The 25,073-nt window shown below is 41.4% G+C and overlaps 1 protein-coding gene and 1 long non-coding RNA gene across 2 annotated transcripts in view; one reads left to right on the forward strand and one right to left on the reverse strand.

The window, feature by feature from the left end:
* Window positions 1–25,073, forward strand: part of RHBDD1 (rhomboid domain containing 1) — a 172,029-nt gene that overhangs the window by 83,245 nt on the left and 63,711 nt on the right. The window contains exons 4-5 of the mRNA XM_027876024.1: window positions 5,869–5,957; window positions 10,066–10,122. Coding sequence (XP_027731825.1) covers window positions 5,869–5,957; window positions 10,066–10,122 — 146 coding nt within the window. The remainder of the gene's footprint in view (window positions 1–5,868; window positions 5,958–10,065; window positions 10,123–25,073) is intronic.
* Window positions 12,042–25,073, reverse strand: part of LOC114053122 — a 48,889-nt gene continuing 35,857 nt past the window's right edge. The window contains exon 3 of the long non-coding RNA XR_003570346.1: window positions 12,042–15,379. This is a non-coding gene — a long non-coding RNA (uncharacterized LOC114053122). The remainder of the gene's footprint in view (window positions 15,380–25,073) is intronic.

Here is a 25,073-nt window from a genome sequence, read left to right on the forward strand (position 1 = left end):
GGTACATCAGATATATATGTGTGTGTGTGATTTTGTTTTTACTCTTATTATTAAATTCAAATTCACTGCTTTACCCTATAAAAATAAACACCAATTCTGGTTGATTCTCCACATCCACAAATTCATAACAATTCCTCCCTCTCTTTCTTTTCTTCTCTGAAAATAGTATTGGGGTTTCATCCAGCTTAAACAAACAATTTATTAAATTCCTCTGGAAAATCTGAGGGCCAAAGAATACCAGGTTTCATGCTGTTCCCCTTAGGAAGTGATGTGCTAAGCGTGTGATCCCCATAGCTCTTTCACTAAGTGATTTATGCCATTCAATGTATTTAACAAAAGGAACAAAGTCTCTTTACTGAGCATTAGGTATGCTATGGGAGGTTTATAGTAAGCGCTTAACAAATGCTTTTTAATTGATTCATGTATTTGAAGAACTGATTGTCCTCTTAACTGTCTTAACTCTGTATTTATGTGTCAGGAGTTTGTTTTTTGAGCTGTGAAGATTTGACTGGATAATGCGAAGAAATATTGATTTGCCAAACTTTTAGATTCTCTACCCCCTTTCTCCCGCTTGTGAAAACTTGTGATTGTCCCATTTCTCTCCAGATTAAGCTCTTTCCCTGTTGGCTGAACTGTTCCTTATAGGTATCGTTAACTATCGTCACATTCCACATCTGGTGAAAATAACTTCAATAATCCTTCATATACTGTTTCAGATACTATGGGAAAGCCTGTGGGTGGGACCTTATTCCTTTTCACATTTCAGAGGGCTATAGAACTTAGCAACAGGATGGTTTTTAAAGATCAACTTGCATAACCCCTTAGTTTTACAGATGAGGAAACCGAGGCACAGAAATGAAGTGGCTTGTTTAAGGTTGTACAGGTACTAGAGCAAAATGAGGCTTCAAACCCAGGTCTGATGACCCCAGATCTACTTTTTTAATCATACCACACATTTGTTGACTTTATGTATTCTGGAATCTGTCAGTCAGTCAGTAACATTGATTAAGAGCCAGGTGTGTATGAGGTGTTCAGGGGGACTAGCACCTCTGGTGTGAGGGCTTACTAAGTCCTTCTCAGGGCTGTTAATCCACCTTTGGTGTCCTCCTTAACCCAGCTTTCACCTGTGGCTTCAAGAAACTGTTGTGAGTAAGAGAAGAAAAATAAATAAAAAATAAAACTTATTAAAACAAGCCAGAAAAATAATAATCTGGGTTTGAGTCCTTGGATGAGACCCTTGACCTCTTGGGCCTCCACTTTTCTCATCTGTAAATGAGGGGGTTGGACCAGAGGACCCCTAAGGTCCACTTCCCACTCTGAATTTACAATTCTGTAACCCAGTGCCTAGCATCAACCTTCAGAAAACCCTAAGGTATTACTGAGCCCTATTACCTACCTCAAATGTCTTTGTGATCAAAATGGGCCTTCAAGCAGTCCCAAACATAAGCCTTCTGTTGCCAGAGTTTTCCTTTCCACCTGGGACCACCCAAATTCAGCTGCAATCTTCCCTGTGTTTTTTCTCCCCCGGAGCAGTTTTTCTACCATCACACAGACTCAGTGAGCCGATGAGGGTACCCAAACTGGCTTCCTTTGCTGTGTAGAAACATTGAGTTTTAAGCTACATCCGAGGTCACAGGATCGTAGATTTTGAGCTTCAAAGGAATTTGGAGGCCAAATAGCCCAACCCTCCTTATTTCAAAGATAAGAAACTTTGAGGCCTCCTATGATCAAGTGACTTGCCCAAGGTCACACAGAAAATAACTGGCAAGGCCAGGATTCTAAACCCCATCTTCAAACTCCAAACCATTTCTCTTTATTCTTCCAGACTGAACATGACAATGTAATTTCTTTAACCTACATATGCTTCTACTCCCATGAGCCTGCTCCCTTGGTCTTCAAAGCATGCCCCACTTCTTTGTCTTTCTCCCTCCCCCCTTTCCCTTTCTTTTTGGCTTCTGTGATTACCAGTGAAGCAAGGTCCTTTCCAGTTTAGTTTACAGGTGCAAACCACCTGTGGTCTCTACCCTGGCTCTAGGTCTGACCTGTGGTTCTTGATTTACCCTGAATCAGTACTGTCCTCCCTCCTTTGGTATTTTACCCAGTGAACATCCTTGAGTTATCCTTCCCTTTTGGGTTCAGAGCCTAGGAAATTAATTGCCTGGGAGGCCTCTGTACTCTGACTTCTTTTTCCTCATTTCTTCTCTCTGCGTAGTATTGTGATCATCTCTGGGTTTCGAGATATTTCCAGGTGAATTGTCTTTGACCAAGTGATGTGTAATGGTTTTTTGCATTAAATCATTCTGATATCTGTTTTAGTTTCTACCTGTATTTCCATTTTGTTTTTCCCTCTTTTTATCATTCCTCCTTCCATCCATCCTTGGTTTCTACTAATCAATTTATTAAGTGGCAATACAAAGACAAAAATGAGGCAGTCCTTGTACTCTAGGACCTTTCATTCTATTTAGAGAAACATCTAGGTAAACATAAAAACGTACACACACAGTCAGTACAAGGTAATGAGGCTGGGCTGGGCTGGCCCACTGAAACTTGGGGGTAGATTCAGGGAAAGAGTCCTGTGGAATTGTGGTAGCACTTGAGCTGTACTTTTAAGGGAATCAGAGATTCCAACAGGCAGAGGGGAGGAGAAAGCATGACGGGAAGTATAAGGGCATATAAGTATGTAAGAAGTATAAGGGGACAGTTTGTGCATGATGGGATGTTGTATTTGAGCGACAATTTGGCCGGAATAAAGGGTGGATAACAGGGAGTTACACATTATAAGCCTGGAGATGTAAGCCGAAGCCAGATTGTGAAGTGTTTGGAGCACCCCCTTTCATCTTAAAGGCAGTATGAAGCTGCTGGAGGTTTTTTTCAGAGGGCAAGAGACAGAGCTGGGCTTTGATTTAGGAATATCACTCTGGCAGCTGTTTGGAGGATGGATCAAACAGAGGGGAGACTTGGGTCAGGGAGACTAATCATCACTAAGAGGCGATGAGGGCCTCAACAAGAGCATTGAGGACGGTGACTGTGCAGAGCTCAAAGGGGCTTGGAAGTAGAAATAATGAGATTTAGCAGCTGATGGGACACGTGCAGTGAGGAACAGGGAAGACTGAGGATGGCTCTGAGGTTGTGAACATGAGTGATTAGAAGAATGGCCACACCCTTAACAGAAATAGTGACATTTGGAAGAGGGGTGAATCTGGGGGAAAGATACAAGAATTCTTTTGTGGACATAGTGGGAATGGATGTCCTTGGGATATCTGGTTTGAAATGTACAGTTGGCGGTTAGTAATACTGGACCAGAATTCAGGAGAGTTCTCATATATTTTAGGGCTAAATATATAGATCTGAGGGACATAAAGATGATCAGTCTGTCCCTGAGAGCTAATGAGATGATTAAGAGAATGTTGAGAGGAAAGAAGAGGGCTCTAGAAGGAGTATTGGGGTATGCCCACTGGTAGAGGGAGGGACACGTATGATGATGAAAGGAATCCAAGAAGAAGTGGCCGGCCAGCGAGGAAGAGAGCCGAGAGAAAGCAGCTCTCTTCGCTGAAAACCCAGGGAATAGAGATTGTCCAGGAGGAAGTGGTAGCCAGTAATAGTGTTGCTGGATTTGGCGATTGAGAGGCATCAGAAGTTCCCGCCTCTCCATTGCCCTCTTGCCTCTTTACGGATTCTGACAACATTCCTCTATGCCCCTCTTTCATGTCTGATAAGTTCATGCACTGTGAAACAGGTATAGTATACTTGAGTATGTAATAACTTGGGAGTTAGCAGAATGATGGAGCATCAGGTGATCAAGACTTGGGAACCTCTCTAAATTTTTCAGCATCTTCTTTTCTGTCTTGTACACAAAATTGGGTCTTCTGCTAAGTTTGATCACAAATGTTACTGGTGTGCAGTTTATAGCGGTGGGTCAAAAAGTTTAGATTTTTAAATAATTTTTCCATCTCTTTTCTTGGCTATTGGCGAATGCCCTGATTTTATGTTTGTTTTTTCATCAACAAGTATTTATGAAGCTCTGGAGAAGCTGTACCGTAGAGGATAACATTGAGATGTCATGATGGTTGAGGAATCTAGAGCATATTTGAAGGAGATAGAATGTCCATAATAATCATAATGATGATGATATTTTACTGATTTTGTCCGTAATGAGAATACTGTGGAATAGGAGACAATTGCATTTTACGGATATGTTCATGAAATAAGCAGGGAATGGCACAGGACGCTTTACAGTTGATGCCATGAGAACTCTTCAGAGATGCTTATCCTTTTCTCACTATTCTTGCCTACCATATTTACATTCCCTTTTCTTCCCCAAACATATTTGAAGCATGGAGAAAGCCACGAATGGGATGGTGTGGTTGGGTGACTGGACTGAAGACTTAAAAAACTATTGAAGACTTGGGAAATGGAGGAAATGGGCTTCACACAAGCTTCTGTGAAGAGTTGGCCAAATGCTAACATAGTGGCTATGACCAGTCAAACTGTTGAAATTATTCCATCCTCTCCAAAGCTGCTGTTCGGATATTTTTGAGAGTAGAGAAGGTTGGGGAGCCATTGAGAGAGACTTACTTGAAGGTAAATTTTGTTTGAAAATAAATTCAAATCTGTTGAGCTTTGGAAACCTGAGCTGCAGTGGGTTATGCTGACCAGGTGTCCACACTAAGTGTGACATTAATATGGTAAGTATCTGGGAGTGGAGGACCACCAGGGTGCTTAAGGAAGGGTGAACCTATTTATACTTCTAGCTTGGAGAAAGAAGAAAGGAAGGAAAAAGGGAAGAAAGAAGAATGGAAAGAAAAAAGGAAGGAAGGAAGAAATGAAAGGAAGGAAGATTTTGGAAAATTATTGTGAAGCAATGGCATATTTGGTAGATGTTACAAAGATGAAATTGACAGAATTTCGCAAAAGATTGGAAGACTGGGTATGGGGGTGTGGGTCAGAGAGGGGAGAGGGAGTGGGGAAAGGATTCTAGGATGATGCTTAAGTTGTAAAGCCTAGGAAGATGGTGGTACCATTACAAAGTTAGGAAGAGAGGAGGGTTTAGATGGAAAGATAATGAGTTTGGTTTTGGACATGTCAAATTTAAAATCTCTATGAGATATAGTCTTCGAGAGCTGTCTATAGTACTAACAGGTTGTGACTTGTGTAGGGTCCCACAGCCAGCATATGTCAGAAGAAGGACTTGGCTTCTAAGAAAACAGGAGGAAATTTAAATGCCTTATCAAACCACCCAAGTTTCAGTATCATTTTCAGCTTTAAGTTGTAGTGAAGTCCTGGCAGACACAGACCCAGAATGGTTTCAGTTTGGGAGTCGGGGAGGGAGCCACATTCTTCTATTTTTACTCTCCATGTGCTGCTTTCAGAACTCCCTGATGGGCACACATGCAGCAGTCATCAGTGCTTTGAAAACAAATAGATAACCCATCCCTCCCATTGGCAGACTGATACAGCTTTCAGTCCTGAGCAAAGCAAACTGACTTCATGTGACTACAGGGAGAGGACAAACTGGATCAGGATGAAAGCTTAGTGATTGACTGGAGCAGACTTCTCCTTTTTTATCTCTGCCGAAGGATCCACATCAATCCTTGTAACCCAGCCAGCTTCTCTGCCCTCCCCCTTTCTGCCCCCCTCTCCCAGCTTGGTCTGGGTGTTTCCATTTCAGCATGTTGTGATTCATCTAGCATTAAAAGAAAAACAGAAAGGTGGGAAATGTTGTTCTTTGGACAGCCCAGCACAAAAGGCATCCTAGGGAACAAAGGCTGCAAACTGAGAATAATTGACATGCCTCGGAATAATGAGAGGACAGAATGTGTCTAATCAGCAGCAGTACAAACACTCACAAAGGGTTTCCTTTCCTCCTAGCGCTTCCTTTGCTGGGCATCTGGCTGGGATTATCGTCGGACTGGTGTACACTCTGGGGCCTCTGAAGAGGATCATGGAAGCATGTGCAGGTACCCAGCAAACATCTTTGGCAGGGCAGGACAGGAGGCTGAAAGCCCATTTTAAAGGGGGCACAAGCAGACCCACGTTTCTCATTGTACCAGAGCTTCCCTACCTGCCCAGTGGTTTTACAGCTAAAAAGAAATTCCCCAGCCCAGACCCTGCAAGCTCAAAAATAAAAAACAGCTGCTGCTGGTTAATATTCCTTAAGCCACATGGAAGATGCAACGTTTCAAGTCTCATGCTTTCCAGGTAGAGAGATGAAAATGTAAATTCTGGAAAATGGCAGGTACTGAGGGTCTTTAAAACAGCCCATTTAAAGGGCTACTCTAAGAATGGGGACTGGACCGGATTTCATTGGTATAAGGCACTCCTGGGTTAGGAAATTCCTCCCCCTGTCAGTTCAGGTCAGCACCTTTGCTCCAACTTAATCATCTTAACAAATTACATAAAGATGAAAGGAAGGGGAAAATCCAGCATTTATTAAGTGCCTTCTGTGTGCCAAGCACTCTACTGTGCAGAAACTACTGCACAGAAACTAGAAACTAGAATTTATTAAGTACCTACTATGTGCCAGGCACTCTGCTTTGCACTTTATAAATTGAGGAAACTGTGGAAAATGGAGGTTAAATGACTTGCTCTGGGTCACACAGCTAAAAAGTGCCTGAGATCAGGTTTAAATTTAGATCATCCTGACCCCAGGACCAGTGTGATTCAAAGGCAGAATTCAAACGCAGGTCTCTCGGCTTCAAGGCCAAAACTCTAGCCCTTAGACCATACTGCCTCTCTTTAATATTATACAAATTGTCCACATGCATGCCTGTCCCAAAATGGGATGGAAAGCAACTCCCTGGTATTTAGGATTCCTGCAGGATAGAGATTTGCACAGGCTAAGAAAAAACAAACCTAGAAGTTGTTTTTACCTATAATTATTATCATTTTTATTTTCAATGAATCCCTCTCCCATTTTGGAAAGTGTGAAATTTTCTTCTCCGCTTTCAGTCTAGAATATATATTAATTGCATTTATAACATTTAAAGAAACTATTATGTTAAAAAGTTGACTTACAGGAAATATGAAAGGTCTCACATTTCATCTTTTTTAGAATATTTTACCTTTTCTTGATCCATAAATAACTAGCTTTCATAGGTTTTATTAATGATCATTTACAAAAGGTATTCATAATATCAGAAAGTTTTCAAACCATCTATTGTCTCTTTTAATGTTGGGTTGGTTTCCCTTTGCTTGGAGGCCTTACAGCCCCCCATGATATATCCAGGGGTCCAGGGGTTCACTTGTTGCAGTATTGAAACAACCATATTTGAAGGAAGGTCAAGTGAATGTTGTTCGATGAAAGTGCCATCCATCTTTACTTTCTTTGAGAGGAGATGTGGTTATGGAAGTCTCTTAACAAGTTTTATTTTCTGAAAGCTCAGTACTTTGACTGCAGAAGAGATCTCATTCCCAGTAGCATATGCTTTGTTTTAATGTGGGTTTTTGTGGCTAAGGGATTTATGTGCAAGGATGATAAATCTAGGTAAGTTTTTCTTTTCAAATACTCAAGACTTTTAAAAGATTTTTAATGTTTAGATTTTTTTTATAAGTTTTCAGATTTTCTCTGTAGTCCAATTTATGTATTCATCCTGGGATTATAGTTTTAAAAGATGAAAGGAATCACAGAAACCATCTTATCCAACTTCATTTTATAGATTAAGACTCTGAAGCATAGAGAGGTTACACATGTATTAAGTAGCAAAGCTGGGACCCATAAATTCCAAAAAAAAAAACATTAGGTGTTAGTAATGGAACCAAAAATTCCTTTCTCTTCAGTTGATGGGTCTGCACACACTTTGGAGGAAAGCAGTGGACCAGTTGTCAGAAGATCTAGGTTTGAATCACAGCTCTGATGTTTAATATGTCTATGACTATGGATAAGTCACATATCTAGGCCTCAATTTTCCTGATCTGGCCTTCTCATCTTATTAATAAGGAAACCTGAGCAATCTGGAGAGATTGGTTAAGTGACTTGCCCAAAGACATGCTAGGAGTGTCACGGGTGGAATATGAATTCGCCTCTTTTGGCAAAGCCAGCGGACTTTCTCTTGTACCATTTATTCTTTGTAGAATGAGGGGATTGGAATAGATGATCTCTAAGGGTGTTTCCATTCCTAAGATGTATAGAGCATTTATTAAGCACTCACTGTGTGCTAGGGCACTGTGCGTAACTGGGAAAACAAGTATGAGCTAAAATAACGACAATCCTTATGCTGAAGGAATTTGCATTCTAATCCGGGAAGATAACTCAAAAGAGTTGTATTGGGAAGGTACCCTTTTGGGGGCAAGGTGGAGCACTAGTCCAAATGAGTTCAATGAGAGAATGAAATGAGTTAACAGTTGTAAAGCACTTTTTGTTGTTGTTCAGTCATTTTTCAGACTCTTTGTGACCCCATTTGGGATTTTCTTGGCAAAGATACTGGGGTGGTTTGCCATTTCCTTCTCCAGCTCATTTTGCGGATGAGAAAAGTGAGGCAAACAGGAGTTAAGTGACTTGCTCAGAGTCACTTAGCTAGTAAGTGTCTGAGTCCAGATTTGAACTCAGGTCTTCCTTACTTTATGCTTAGCATTCTACCCACTGGATAATGTAAGTGTCCGCTATTCATCCTCCAACAAGCTGGCAGTTTTTTTGGGGGGAGGGAGCAATGGAGAAATTTAAAAATGATTATGGCTGCTGAGATGTTATTTTGGCGTCAGCTGCAAAAGGAATAGATGATTCCTTTTAGATATGAAAAACGAGGACTCCGATCTTGCCCTGCTCATTTCTGTTGATGAAGTTGACCTCTGGGTGGACTTCCTGGAACAAGTAGTGTGTGCTTAACTGGAACTGTAATAGCGGAGATGACCCTGCTGCAGATAAGACCTATCACCAAAAGGTGATATCTGAACTTCCTCTCTGCACGTCTCGAGTTCCATGTCCCTGCCCCCAGTGAAAGTCAAGGTAGAACCAGAAGCAGTGATCCTCTTCAAGAGGAAGAGATGGTGACCATAGTGGACCTCCTGGAACTACTGGACATGTCTGATAAGACCCTGTGTGGTGTCATGTCTCAGGATTATAGGTTCTTCCCCAGAAGCCTCTTCTCATGCAGTACAGCCTCTTCTCCAATTGGCGAGTTTCTCCCTGGCCCTCCCTTTGAGGAAGCACTCATTCCAGCCAGGCTTATTTCCACCCAGACCAGCCCATGCCTGGACTAATAACTACAACAGCTAGCATTCATATAGCATTTTAAGGCTTGCAAAGTGCTTTAATTGTTTTTTAAGCATTTATTAAACACCTGGCACAGTACAAATTTTTTTAAAGCACTTATTAAGCACCTAGCATAGTGCACATTTTAAAAAAAGCATTTATTAAGTGCCTCCGTGCTTTACTAGCTACGTGGCGCTGGGCAGCTAGGTGACCCAGTGGGTAGAGTGTGGGTACTTCCCAGGTTTGTTGTGAGGATCAAATGAAATAATAATCATATAGTGCTTAGGCATGGTGCCTACATCGCACACAGTACATGCTTTATAGGTGTTAGTATTATTGTTGAGAATGAGAACTGGAATTTTCACCAATGAATATTCTGTCTTCTTCTGTCAATCTTTCTCTTTTTGTGGACATCATGAATAGAGTTTGATGTTTAAAAAAATATGTTTATTCCCTCTTCAGAAACACAGTGAATTTGTACTTAGAATATTTTCAAGTAATGCAGTCATGGGCCATAGGATAATAAGTCTGGAGATTAGAGGCACCTAAGAGACCATTGAGTACAGCCCTTTTGTTTTTGAGCTAAGGAAACTGGTTAAAAATTAAATGACATGACCAAGGTCACTTAGTGAGTTTTAAAGGTTGGAGAAGAAGAACAAAGTAGGGTCACGTATATGAAATCAGGAACTTCTGTCACCTACTGTGTTTTTTAAAGCATATATTAAATTGAACAAGGTAGTAAAAAAATTGCCCTGATTTGTTTGTATCCCTTTTTTTTTTTTTTTACTTTTTTTGTTTTCTTCTCTATATTTTAAATGTGAGTATAATTTATAAAGTACAAAAATACCTCATGCCCCTTTTTATTTTTCTTGTTTCAGGCATATTTTCCTTCAATACCCATTACCCAAGAGAGCAATATTACTTTAATGATGCAGGTAAGTACTTTATGAAAATGGCTTCAACAATGTTTTTTTAAAATTTCTTTTATATGATTTCATCCATGCGAGAATCTTTCTCCACCCAAGGAGATGAGTTAGGGTTAAGTGACTTGCCTTCGCTCACTTAGCCAGTGTCCGAGGTTAGACTCGAACCTAGATCTTCTTAACTCCAAATCCAGTGCTCTACTCACTACCCCGCGATACCTATTATTGCTTATTCCATTTATTAATGTAGCAATTTATTATTTTATTATTCTCAGGATTCTGATTTATTAACATGTTATTACTGAAACTGGTTATTCCATTTATTATAATTTACTATTATTTGTTGAGAAATAAAATAAAGTTTCCTCCTTTACAGTATTAGTACTAGGATGTCCCATTGTGGCATAGAGGTGTGACCCTGGTTTCTAAAACGCTCTGCCAGGGAACCTCAAGTTCTGGCTGATCCTATTAAGCTGGGGAGGCTGTGAATACCATCCCCCCATTGATGGACTCTGTGGCCGTGGGCTGAGGGTCCCCTTGCCTGCATACGGAGGAGGAGCTCATCACCAGCTTGGCCATAGGGTGTGGCTCTTTTTGGCCCCAACCACCCTTGAGGATGTCTAGCATTTCTCCTTGTTTTTGGAGGAGTGGATGCTCACACCAGTGAAATCAGAGATCTTTGAAGGGTTGACATAAGGAATGACTACTCCATTTTGCTGTTTTTCAATAGTGATGATGGTGATGATGATGATGATAATAAAAAGAATACTCTATTCTAAATGAGGGACTTGGAGCTCTTTCAGACACATGATAAAGTATTCCATTTTGTCCCTGAAGGGAAGGTAAAAGTAAGGTTATTACTCCCGTTTTAAGAAAGGAGGTAGACTAGAAAGGGGAGTTGGTAATAGGAGTGGTGAGTAGGAGTCTTAGGCATGAAAAAATGTGTAAGAGAAAGCCACAAGCATGGCGAAGTCCAGGCTAGATCATGGGATATCTCATTCCTAGCCCAGAGGCCTTTCCATGTAGCTCATATTGCTGAGTGTTAGGGGCTGTCTTCAATTAAACAAGGCGACCCTAGCACATTTTCTAAATATCATGACCAAACTGAGAGAGGGCCTCTGAAATGAAGTGACGTTAGATGGGGTGAACAGAATGCCCCTACTTTCCAGTAAATAGGTGGGGCAGAGTGCCTGGTTCAAATGCATAGGTCAACGGCTGTATGTACCACATTCCAGCTACTCCAGGGAGCACTGGGGTAATGGGAGCATTGCCAGGTGACATGTTAGAGAAGCAACAAGCAGTACTCGGCATGCACGCCAATTTAGAACAGCTATAGAGTTCAAAATACAGAGTTTTGGGCTTATTTTGAAGAGTGTGTCCAAAGGATTCACTCTTTAAAATAAGCCTGTATTTCGATCTGCAGTTCCAGATCTGCTGCCTTTTCTTTATTTGATCACAAAGTATTAAAGATCTTTTTTTAATCCATCAGTCAGTTACATCTATCAAGGGACCATTGAAGAGACAAAAGTAGGAATATGACACACATCCACAAGAAATTTATAATTTAATTGGTGACACAGGACCAACACACAACAGAGAAACACAATCCTGGGCAAATAACATGACTCTTTTGCCTCATGGATTGTAGATTGATGGAAATTGATTTACTCCAGGTATAGTTAGTGAGAAATAGGTGAGAAAGAAAGCAGCGTGGGCAGGGTGTGTGTGTAGCATGTGTGGAAGGAAGCATCATTTTCCCATGTTTTGAAAATTGAGAATATTTAACCTGAAGAAGAGAAGCCATTATAACTGTCTTCAAGTATTTTTGAAAGACAGCCACTTGAAAAAAAAGATGGAATAGGATGTGTTCTGCTTGGCCCCAGGTGACAGAATGAGAAGCAATGGGTAGAAATGACAAAGAAGCTTTTTAAAGCTTTTTTTTTTCCTTTACAGTTAATAAAAATTTATTTTCTTTTCCTCTCCATCCAGGTCTTCCCCCTCCTCAGGGTGATAGGTTGCTTCTTTGTTAACTAAATACCATTACCTTAACCTGGCAGAATTGAGAAAATAATAATATTCTTTAAAGAGTCAAGTCACAAGCTATCCACTCCCACATAAAAAAAATCCATAGTCGAGCATAACAAATTCCTGCACTGGCCATATCTAAAAACACATGTCACATTCTGTGTCTTGAATCCATCACCATTCTGTCAGGAGGTAGGTACTACAATTTATCATTAGACCTCTGGAATCGGGTTTGATCATTGCTTTGATCAAAGTTCTTAAGTCTTTCAAAGTTGTTTATTTTTACAGGTAGTATATGTTTTCTCCTAGGCCTGTTCCCTTCATTTGGCCTCAGTTTATACAATGCATCTTCCCAGATTTCTCTGAAGCTGCCTCTTATATCATTTCCAACAGCCCAGTAGAACATAATTTGTTTAGCTATTCTCCAACCGATGGCATGATGGAGAGAGCGATTATAATTATTAATTGTTCTCTCGTATGATTAACCTAGTCATCATAAGCAAATAAAAATATTTCAGCATATCAAAAAGAACAAAGTAGAGGAGAATGTAAAAACATGAACGATGAGTGCAGTCCCAGAGTGGAACAGGCTGCTTGGAAGGTAAAGCACTCTCCCCTCCTGAAGCTCTTAGGGCAATGGGTGGATGACCACTCGTGGGGCATGTGGGAAAGGGGGTCTCCCGTTCAGATGGTGTAGAGTAGATTACCACTGAGTCTCCTTCAACTCTGGTAATTGTCTGGTTTGCCTATTGAATTTTTCATTGATTTTAAAGCCCTGCTAATAGGGTTGTTTCAGTCTCTGTGAAGACTAGTGCGTGACCACTAGCCACACTCACAGTGATGATGTTAGAGACCATCTATTGGCTGGTTTACTGCAGCTGTTGATAGTGGCTTAGCTTTTTATGTACACTAATGCTTGTTATTCATTAAACCAAGAGCACAGGGCATTTTTTGGCAGTGGATGGGACAGAATATTTTATAAAACTGACAGTAACAAAAGCTTTTTTTTTTTTTTTAACACTTCTGTCGGTGTTAAATCAGAAACAGTGAGTGTGTTCACAGCTTATTTCTGGTTGTGACAGTCAGGGTGACTGCAGGCTTGCTTTCTTGTGTTTTCATTACCTCTGGTAACTAGGCACCATTAACTTAACCCAGCAGAATTAAGAAAAGAATAATTCTTTAAACAGCCAATTCACAAGATATCCCAATTGGTAATTGGAAAAGGGAAAAATGAAATTAGTTCTCACCACTATAACTTTGAGAAAATAATAATATAACCTACCATCTCTATTTGCCAGACAGCAAAAGATGCAGGAGAGAAAGCCATGGGGAGGGGTTGGGAATGGAAAGATAAATCTGGGATTCATCAATGTGAAGGTTATGATCAAGGGCATGGGAATGGATGAGATCACCCAGGCTGTCGATGGGGAGAATCATCCTTGAAAATATGTAGCAGCCCTAACCTCCCTTGAATCCTTCACTAACATTATAGTCAAAATGTTCTTGATTTCAAAAATCCAATTTCAAACCCAAACCTTTTCTGTGGCTATGTCCCATATTCAATTCAAGAAACATTTTATTAAGTATCTGTTATGTGTAAGGAACTGTGTGAGGCACTGGGGGTTACAAAGATAAAAATTGTATAGACCCTACCTTTACTGTGTTCATCTTCTATTGAGGAGAATGTCACGTACAAAAATAAAGTACAGCATGGGGAATGAAGGGACAAAGCGCTATAGAAATATTTGAAGAATGAAGGAATACTCTAAACCTGGAAAACCGAGGAAGGTGTCCCTTGGAAGAAGCCCTGAGCTAAGCTTTTGAAGGAAGAGAGGTATTCTGAAAGATAAAGATGAGAAGAGCATGTGTATTGCAGGCATGGAGATGACTTCAGTGAATGTATAGAAGCCAGAGGTGAGATGTTGGATTTGGGGGAGCATGTAATAGTCACATTTAGCTGTAATGTAATATAGGGAATAAAGTACTGTAGGTATCCTAGATTAAGAAATAGAAGGAACCTCAGGGATCATCTAGCCAGATTTTAGAGTACTTAACACAGTGCCTGGCATGTAGCAGACCCTTAATCAGTATTAGTTAATCGATTGATTGGAGGGCCTTTATTGAGTTTATATTTTAATACTAGAAGTGATAGAGAGCTATGGAAGATTTTGTTTTGTTTTGTTTTTAACCAGAGGATTGGTATAGTCAGATTTGGTGCCTAGGGAGATTACTTAGGAAGTCAGGTAGAGAATGGATTGGAGATGGGAGATGCTGGGAGACCAGTTTAGAAGCTAACACAAGAGTTCAGTCAAGAGGAGATGAAGCTGCCGACAGGTCTGGCAACAGTATGGACGGAGAAAAGGGATGGGCTGGAGCTAGATGCGATGGGTTGGCAGGCAGTACGTACAGCGGTGGGAGGAAATGAGAAGGATCACAGAATCCGATCTGGAAGGGATTGGGAGGCTGCTTGAGTCTAACATACACCTCTTACCCCTCCATTTTATAGATAAAGAAACTGAGGCACAGAGACATTAAGAGGACTAGGGTCACACAGAGCTAGTAAGTGACTAAGATCTTGCTTATACCGAGCCTAGCGCCATGTCAGCTTTTCCATGCTGCCTCTAAAAATTCAAGATGATGCCCTTTCAGATCTGGATGACTGGGAGGAAGATGGTGCCCTCAACAGAAATAGGGAAATTTGCAGGAGAGGCCAGTTTTGATGGGAAGATGATGAGTTACAATTTAGAAGGGATGAGTTTGAGGTGACACACCCATGCCCAGCAGGCAATTGGAAATTCAGGAATGTATTTCAGGAGAAAAATTAGGGCTAATGTAGAGATGTGGGCATGTTTAGCCTTAGAGACTATTCAAGGGGCACAGGAAGACACGGTAGCCATCTTCAAGTATTTGTGAGGAAGAGTAAGAGACTAGAATTGTTTTACTTGGCCCCAGTGGGAAGATCTAGTATCGATGGGTGGCACACTGTGATCTGGACATCAGGAGAAGCTTCCTGTCAATCAGAGCTGTCCTCAAAGTGGAAATGGCCACCTTGGGAGATGATGGCTTTCCCCTCCTTGTCGATCTTTAGGCAGAAGCCGATGACCACTTGTCAGGTGTGTTATGGTGGAGGTGCCTTTCTCATGGGTTGGACCAGAGAGATGGCTGCCAGGGTCCATTCCAGAGGTCAGATTCTGCGATTCTGAATCTTAGTAATAGTCATTTGAGAGTTGTATGGAAAATGGGTCTGGAGGAGGAAAGCAGGGAGACCAATTAGGAGGATATTGCAGATACATTTATAAGTGTGAATGGCATGGCGGGTAGAGAGCTAGCGTCAGATCCAGGAAGACATGGGTTCAAGTCCTGGCTGTGTAACTCTGGGTAAGTCACTGAACCTCTCAGTACTCTAGGCAACTCTCTAAGATGAGAAGTCTTGGGGAAGATGGCAACCAGCCTTAGTACAGGGAATGTCTTCACTCAAGAGTTAACTTGTCATGGAAATCACAAGCCCAGGCCCTATCCCTTAACAGCAGAATAGCAAATTGTCCCAGGATCATTTCCATCCAATCCACCAAGGACAGGACCTGGTCTTATCCTTATGCCTCTTGTGTCCCTACTGAGCTGTCTTTTCTATATCTATATCGATTCCAACTCAATAATCTGTTTATCCATGAGTCTTTCCCCTCTGATCACATCTGAGGGCAGCTGCCACACTCATCTTTCTTAAACATGTTTTCATCTGGACTCAGTCTCTGTGTGGAGGAAAACGTCCTATCTGCGGTGAGACTCAGCGGTCCTAGGTTCTGGGTCCCAACTCTGCCATTTGCCTTGTGACCTATGGACAAGTTATCGACTCTCTGGCCTGACAATTTGCACAGCTGTAACATGAGGAGTGTTGGACTGGATGATCCCCAGGGTCCTTAAAATCCTGTGATCCTCTATCAGATACAGACACCTCCTACCAGTTTTCCTAGGTTTTTTGCCCTTTGGACTTGTCCCATTTGTCCCAATTTTCTCCCTCACTCCTCCCAAGCTTGAATCTTTTGCCTAGTTTACACTGGTCTCATTTTCACCTATAACATGCTACATTTGTTGCCTATTCTGTGTTTGTCTTAGTCATATTCGTTCATTTAAAAAAAATTATTAGCTCCAAGTTTGTGCCAGGTTTGTGCTGGGCCCTGGGGAGACAAGCCATAGAAAACAAAACAAAACGTAAAAAATAATCCTTGCCCTCAAGGCACCTCCATTCTATTGGAGGGAAACAAATTAATTGAAGAAAGTGACTATAAGATTTATACAAAATAATTTCCAGTGAGGGGAGAGGGAGGGGGACTGCCTGCAGGAGGTGTCCCTTGTGTTTTGAAGGAAATGAGGAATTCTGTGAAGAAGAGGTGAGGATCAAGAGAGGGCATTCCTGGCATGGGAAACAGAGCAAAGGCATGGGACTGAGAAATGAAAGGAATGTCTAATTCTTGGAAAAGCCAACAGACCAAGTTGGCTGGAATTTCTTTTTTTTTTTGGTGAGGCAATTGGGGTTAAGTGACTTGCCCCAAGTCACACAGCTAGTGAGTGTTATGTGTCTGAGGCCAGATTTGAACTTGGGTCTTCTGACTCCAAAGCTGGTGTTCTATCCACTGAACCATCTAGCTGCCCCATTGGCTGGAGTTTCAAGTACAAAAGGTGATCTGTAGCTGCATCATAAAGGACGTTAAACCCTAAACAGAGGAGTTGCTATTTTATTTTAGAGACAGTAGGGAAGCCACTGGAGCTCGTGGAGAAGGGGTGACATGGATAGACCTGCACTTTAGGAATATCAACATGGCGGCCGTTTGGCCACATTGGAGAAGAAAAGGACTGGATGCGGAGACTCTGCCCTTTTCATTTCTCTTCATTATCCTTGAAGACTTCACTCAAGTTACTTCTCCATCAGACTTCCTTGACCCTATTTATTTGTGATACCCCCGAATTCCTATAGGGCTTTAAACATGAAGCAGGCAACCACACACTTATTTATGGGTTGTTTCTTGAATGTTTCAGGTGTCTCTTTTTTCCTCACAAACTGGATTTTAAACTGCTTTGGTCATCTAGATTCCATGTCTTCTTTGGCATCCTGAGTAGCACCTAGCATAATGACGAGCACATAGTAGGCCTGCCCCAAACATTTGATTTAAGCTAGCTTTTCCCAGAGGCCTCAGAATGGGAGGTCTAGTCTAGACCAGAGGCAGTTTCAGCCAGAATCTGGGTACAGCTGCATTTCTAGTGAAGTCCCCATTCATCTCTTCATAATGAACTTCTATGGAGGCAGGTCAGATTGACCCAGATTTGCCATCATCGTAGCCTACTTTGGCTCCAGCATGTCTGCAGCAGAGCTGGGTCTGGATGACACACTGAAAGTGGATGGCCATCTGGATAAGTACCATAAGCCAAACTGGCAACATCAAATGTATGGCAGCAAGTGTCCTTCCTAGAATTTACTATACTTATAGAGCTTAGGGATAACTACTCTTACTCTACTCTCAGCAAGAAGCTTGTGGAACATGACACACCCAACTCAAGTCTTCTTCTTACAGCTGCTCTGGGCTTGGATGGTTGGGACCTCTCTAGATTGAGGAAAGAATGAGGTTGTTGACTTTGCACAACTCTGCCTCACTTAAACTCAATTCACTTGCAAGTCAAGACATCACCTTCCTGATGTCATTGGTCCTCTTTGAGAATGAAGGACAAACAACGATCTGAGTAGGAGTCGCTGCTCCATTGGGGACTCAACTGGCCAGTTCCACTTGGGCAATCTTCCTTCCCTCCTTCCCTCCTTCCCTCCTTCTCTTCTTCCCTTCTTCCCTTTCTCCCTTATAACTTCCTCTCTCTCTGTCAACACAGGGAATCATACCCTTATCTACAGGTGCTCTGTCCAAAGGAACATAAATTTTGATTGCTGAAACCTCTCAAGATATCTTGGGGTTTATGGGCTAGATTTTTTTTCTCTTCCCTACTTACTTATTCTGTCATTAAAAAAAAAAAAACTGGGACAATTTAACTCTCTTGCTTCATGTGGTTTCATTTATGATTTCTTGAAATATAGCCCTGGAAAACCAAGCCTTTATAAAGCACATTGGCATTCAAATGGAGCTACTAGATCCTGCCACAAATCCAAATCACTTTGGCTCTCACTGACTGGCAAACAATAGGTGCCAGCCTAAGCCTTACTTGGTCATTGTTTAGATTTTGATGGCTGAGAGTCAGTGTAAATAACAATTGTTTCTGTTCTGGCTGGAAACCCTGAAGGTCTTCCCCTCCCAGTTTGATTTTTTTTTTTTTAAGTAGGCAAACTAGGCCATCTTTTGCCTCATTTCTTACTTAGCCTTAAATCACTGAATGGGTGTTGCCTTAGACAAACTGAGACCTGGGAAAGACCTTAGCTTAAAAAGGCCAAGGTATCCCGCTAAATCTGGAGTCATCTCCAGTTGTCCTGATCTGTATCTTGCTACTGGACCCGGATGACCCTGGAGGAGAGAGTGAGGCTGACTTTCCAGTGCCCTGCCTCACTTAAATCCAGTTCACTTGCAAGTCAAGACATCACCCTCCTGATGTCATTGGTTCTCTTCCAGAAGGAAGGACAAACAACAAGATCTGGAGACCACCAGCCCACTATGAGGGGTCCGGTATCACAGGAATTCAAGTCTCGCCTCAGACACTTAATTGGGTGACTCTGGGCAAGTCACTGAACTTCTGTCTGATTCACTTTCCTCATGGGTAAAATTAGCATAATAATAGCACCCATCTCCCAGGGTTGGGGTAGGCAAAGTGGACAGAATGCTGGGCCTGGAGTCAGGAAAACTCATTTTCCTGAGTTGAAATCCAGCCTGAGACACATACTAGCTTTGTGACCCTGGACAAGTCACTTAACTCTGTTTCCCTCAGTTTCCTCATCTGTAAAATGAGCTGGAAAAGGAAATGGCAAACCACTTTGCCAAGAAATCCCCCCAAATGGGATCACAAAGAGTGAGACATGACTGATATGACTAAACAACAATGACAAACCTCCCAGGGTTGTTAAGATAAAATGAGACGTTTCCAAAATGCTTTGTGAGTCTTAAAGCACTATGTCAGTGCTAGTTATTATTATTAGTTATGTTATTTATAGAATGCTTCATAGAATGGCAGTTAGTAGGACATAGGGACTTTCATACACTGGTCTTCCATAAGCTGGTCTGAATCCAAAGAACTGCCATCATTTTTGGAAAGCCTAAAGAATAGCCTTGGAAGCAATAACAGAAAAGCTTTTGGCCTACTTCAGCTGGCCTGCTTTGTGTTCTTATGGAATCACTGTGTTTTGGAGTTGGAAGGCATCTCGGGGTTTGTCTAGACCAGAGGTGAGGCACTTGTGGCCTCGAGGCCACAGGTGGCCCTCTAGGTCCTCGGGTGTGGGCCTTTGACTGAATCCAAACTTCATAGAGCAAATCCTTTTAAAGGATTGAGGTTTGGAGTCAGTCAAAGGGCCGCATTTGAGGACCTAGAGGGCCACATGTGGCCTGGAGACCACAGCTTCCCCATCCTTGATCTAGACCTAATTCCACCTGGGGAAATTAATTTTCTCCTGAGAAAATTTGAACCTCAGGTTAGATGCATGGGGAATGGGTTCCTCTGCATTACATTGTTTTTGAAGTTAGTACTTGTGAGTTTCTTGATGGGAAGAACTCTTCGGTGTAGAGACTGCCCCTACCAATGCAAAGCCACAGCTTGGCTGTAATGTGCTACCTTGGAGAGTTCCTGGGGAGGCACTTCTGTATGGGTATACTTTACTATGTGTCAGAGACAGTACTGGAACTCGGGTCTCTCCTGATGCCAGAGCCACCCTCTCCACCTACTACACTATGCTGCTTGTCATATAGTAGGCATTTAATAAATGTCTGATCACAATCCATTATATCGTGAGCTCTCTGAGGGCGAGGATTGTCTTTTACCTCCTTTTGTATTAGTAGTGCTTAGCACAGGGCCTGGTACGCAGTAGGTGCTTAATAAGTGTTTATTCTTTGATTGATCTCAATTGAATCCATGTTCTTGACTCTACTCATGTTGAGTACAAGGAAAGTAGTTGGTCCTGTAGAATCATTATGCAGTACTTTTTATGCCTTTATGTGATAAAGTCTTTTTTCCCTTCATTTTCATCGTCCATTTTTAGACCACACAATCATAGAGGGCATTGATTAGGTTGGTTTGTTTTTAACCTTTCCTAACAATACACTGTGTGCACCTAGAACAGGGACAACTGGGTGGCACGGTGTATGGAGCCTGGTATCAGGAAGACCTGAGTTCTGACTGGCCCTGGTTAAGTCACTTAACCCTGTTTGCCTCAGTTTCCTCATCTGTAAAGTGAACTGGAGAAGGAAGTGACAAACCACTCCAAAGGCTTTGCCAAGAAAACTCCAGATGGGGTTATGAAGAGTCAAATACCCCTGAAACAACTGGATAAAAAACAACAACAACAACAACAACAACAACCTAGAACTTGGGTTTTTTCGTTTGTAGTAAAATCAAACCAGCCCTGGCTCTTTAGTGGGAGGACCTGGGTTGAAATCCCACTTCTAGTGCTTACTGCCATGTGACTTTTGGCCTCAGTTCCTCTTCTGTAAAATGGGGGGGTGAGACTGAATGATCTCTGAAGCCCCTTCTAGGTATAGGTGATTGAACCTGTGATCCATGTTTTTTTCCTCTCGGTCTGAATTCTTAAGGAGAAGTCATGGCTTCCAGAGGCTAATTTAACTGCAAATTGGTGACTCACCCTTCCCCTCTGTAAAAAGGGAACCTCCTTCATAATTCCCTCTCATGGAAGATGCTCTGGATCCCCAAACCAGACCATTAACAGGGCAAAATAAAAGGCCCCATTTCCCTTCTTTGGAACATTTTTTGCAGCCCCTTCTCTACCCCAGAGAAAAAACACCAGATCTGCATTTTTTCATATGGTTTGGGTACAGATACTGGGTGGCCATGGGAAAATCACTTAACCTCTCTGATCTTCATGGTCCTCATCCCTAATATGAAGAATTTGGACCAAATGATTGCCAGCGTCCCTTCCAGCTCTAATGTTCAATGATTCCAGGAAAGAATTTTAGCTTTGCAAAAAGCAATATCCCATAAAGCTGAGGGTTCATGTCAGCAACCTACTGAGGAACATTTAGGAGTGGCTGTCTCATGAGTACAGACTTATTGTTAATATGGCCATGCCCAGCTAAGAGAGGCTTTATAAGCCAGTGAACCTCATGAATGTTAAAAAAAAAAATCTGTGACCAATTTTTCTAATCTTGGTATTGTTTCTTGATCTCCTTTGCCATGAAAATCTGGTATGTGTATAAGGAACAGATGGAAAGCTAATGGAATAATGATAACCAGAATTTCTTTTAACGTAATGCCAAGTATATAGCTATGAAAGAATGTTCAACTAGGTTTGGTTTTTAAATATAATTTAAATATAATTCTCTTAAGTGTTTGAATGTTAGAGTTCTCCAGGAATATAAATTATAGAGCTATAAAAAGAAAGCTAATTGGACCAGCAGAACTGTTAGAAAATGTTCTGGCACCCAAAGGCCCGTTCTCTTTGCTTAGCAGGTCATTGAGATTCTCAGGGTTATTGATGACTCAGATATAATACCTTTAATCACACTAGTCTTTGACTTACAGGCTGAAAGTTCCTCCCAGCCCTCCCCCTCCCTCCTTTGTCTGACAAGTACCAAAATTAGGTTTTGTAGTATTCAGATGTTCAGGCTTGTAGACTGTATTTCAGTAAGGCATTGGCTGGGATGTTTGAGAAATAACATGAGGAAAAAGGCATTTTCTAAATCAAGAAAATGTTCCCTCAAATCACTGTAAATGTATATGACAGATTATAAAGATACAGGACTGAGTAATCAGAGACATTCAGGCATTTTAGATTTTAATTCAACTGAATGTTAAACAACAAAAAACACCTCCCCCAACCCCCCCAAAAAAGAGCCCCCTGCCCAAATGACACAAAAATTCCCAAAACACGTCAGGAAAGAACTTTTGTGAGAGAATAACTTTTTGTAAGAGTGCAAAACTGGTCATAAGTGAGACTGGTAGCTGCCCAATATGCTTTCTCTATTCATAATAATGATAATGCTGATACTGTTTCATTTGTGTCTGACTCTTCATAAGCCCATTTGGGGTTTTCTTGGCAAAGATACTGGAGTGGTTTGCCATTTCCTTCTCTGGCTCATTTTATAGATGAGGAAACTGAGGCAAAGGAGTTAAGAGACTTGCCCAGGGTCACACAGCTAGTATGCGTCTGAGGCCGAATTTGAACTCAGATATTCCTGACTCTAGGCCTGGCACTCTATCCACTGCACCACCTAGCTGCACCTAAATGACAATAGCTAACATTAATGTGGAGCTTTAAAGTTTACAAAGCAATCTGCATAAATTGTCTCAATTTGATCCTCACATTAGCTGTTTATACAGATTTGGAAACTGAGGTTGAGAGAGTTTCAATGACTTCCCCATGACCACACAGATAAGGAAGTGCCCTGACTCCAAGTAAAAGACCCTTTCTGCCCCACCACAATGGTGAGGGGACTATTAGGGAAGGAGGCTTCATCTCTTCCCATCCAAGGAATGATTAGACTTCTTTCAGTAAATTCAGATTCCTGTTAGTAAGCATTTTGCTCATTTTTTTTTTAGGGCTAACTTAGTTATTGCTCTTCTGTTCTGAGTTCAATGTTAATTGTGTTTCCCAGGAAAGGGTCTGTAATTTTAGAGTGAAATGTGAAAAGTTGATACTTGATTTGTTGAGAAAAGATTCATCATTTCATTCAACAACCATTTGTTAAACGTCCATGGTGTGTAAGTCCCTGGGCTAGGCACCACTATGAATGCCAATAGGACATGGGTTCTCTAGTAAGTGCAATAAGACATATACACATAGGTAGCAGACATTTACAGGTAAAGGTAAATCTCTCCATGCGGCAGGGGTTCACAGTGGGCCATTGATTATCCCATTGACTTCCCTTTGGTTGTAGCGCATGTTTTTCATTGGTGTCTCTCATTACAGTAGGAGAAACACGTGCTTCCCTGGTGGTTCCTATGCCTGAAGGTCAATTTGTGGAGAATTGCAATTTTTAAAAATTATGTCCAGATCCTTCTATTTCCAGAGGCTATTGTGATGACTTAGAAAATGGAGTTCGCTTTATCCCCTCCTTTCTTAAACAGTAATAGATGTAAGACTTTACATTTGAGGAAGAAAAAGAAATTAAGTTGTTTAAGATGGAGCAATGCCTTGGCCTCCCCTACTTTGGATGAGTGGAAACAGTTTGGCTAAATCAGGTTCACAGTATCACAGAGGTAGTGCTGGAAAAGCCCTCAGAGACCATCTATTCCATATTTTAATTAAGCTGCTAGAATATTGCCTAAAAGGGTGTTGGGTTTTGTTGTTGTTGTTTGTTTGTTTGTTTTTGCTAGGCAGTGGAGTTAAGTAACTTGCCCCAAGGTCACACAGCTAGTAAGTGTTATGTGTCTGAGGCTGGATTTGAACTCGGGTCCTCCTGATTCCAGGGCTCTATCCACTATGCCACCAAACTGCCCCCCAAAAGGGTGTTTTTTAAGGAAGACAGTGTGTGACATAGTGGATAGAGTGATGAACTTGGAGTGAGGCAGAGCTGGCATATACCAGCTTAGCTCTGTGACAGGTCACTTGCCTTCTCAGTCTTCTCATCTGTAAAATGGGGACAGTTTTGACTTTTGATGGAAGATAACAAAAGTACCTACTCCACATGGTTGTGGTGAAGAGAAAATAATACTTTAGGCAAAGTGCTTTGCAAATTATAAAGCTCAATATAAATGTTAACTGCTATTTATCATTATTCATTTGCATTAGGATGACTTAAGCAGGGCTAACTTGCCAGCGCTCTTGACACAATGCACGTATAAAAATGGACACTTTCTTAAGGTTAAATGTATTAGGCAGTTATTTAATAGAATAGCAACAATTGTCCTTTCGTCCACTCCAACCAGACTGTTGCTTACTGTTCCTATGTATGATATCGTGTCTCCCCACACTTTGCCCCTGTACAGACTATTCCGCATGCCTGGAATGCTCTTTCTGCTCATCTGTATTTCTTGGAACCCGTTATGTGGTAGAATAACTAGGAGTTCTTTTGAAAAAGTTTTCTTAAAGACATTTTAGAACTGGTTTTTGTCCAATAGGTAAATTCATTATTGGGACCAATGGGTATTTTAAAGTGGAATTAAACAGCCGAGTTGTCTCTTCTCTGCTTTGTCCTCCTTTGTGAAAACATAGAATGCGGGCAGCTAGATGGGTAGAGCACTGGTCCTAGATTCAGGTAGACCTGAGTTCAAATCTGGCCTCAGACACTTGACACTTACTAGCTGTGCGACCCTGGGCAAGTCACTTCACCCCATTGCCTTGCCAAAATAAATATATATATATATATATATGTATATACACACACACATATATATAATCAATTATACTTTTAAGGACATTGACAGTTATAAATATTTTTCTATTCCATGCTTCTCCACCATCTTGTTCATCACAGAGAGCCTGTGAGTCAGGTAACGGATCTGTTTCTTCTTCCATAGAATTGGGGGGTCGGTCACAAAGGCTCACTAAGTATCATTTAGTCCATTCTCCTGCCTCTGAGATGCAGCCCTGCATTAATATTCTTCCAAAGTTTTCGTAGTTTTGTTTTCGCTAAATCATCCCAGTGTTTTATACCAATATATTTCTCTACCATCCTTCCAAATCCAATTTAAATCAATTTCTTCCCATTCAGCCTTTGATAAATAAGAAGAAAAACATGGCAGATGCATATATAATCAGCAAAGGTTTCTGATATTTTGTTCTTTCCATGCTTGAAACTATAGTGAAACTGGGTCCCCCCTCTCTCACTCTTAAAAACTTCGTGATT

Source organism: Vombatus ursinus, unplaced genomic scaffold (genome assembly GCF_900497805.2).
Source record: "Vombatus ursinus unplaced genomic scaffold, bare-nosed wombat genome assembly UNPS02014810.1, whole genome shotgun sequence".
Classification (NCBI taxonomy): Eukaryota; Metazoa; Chordata; class Mammalia; order Diprotodontia; family Vombatidae; genus Vombatus; species Vombatus ursinus.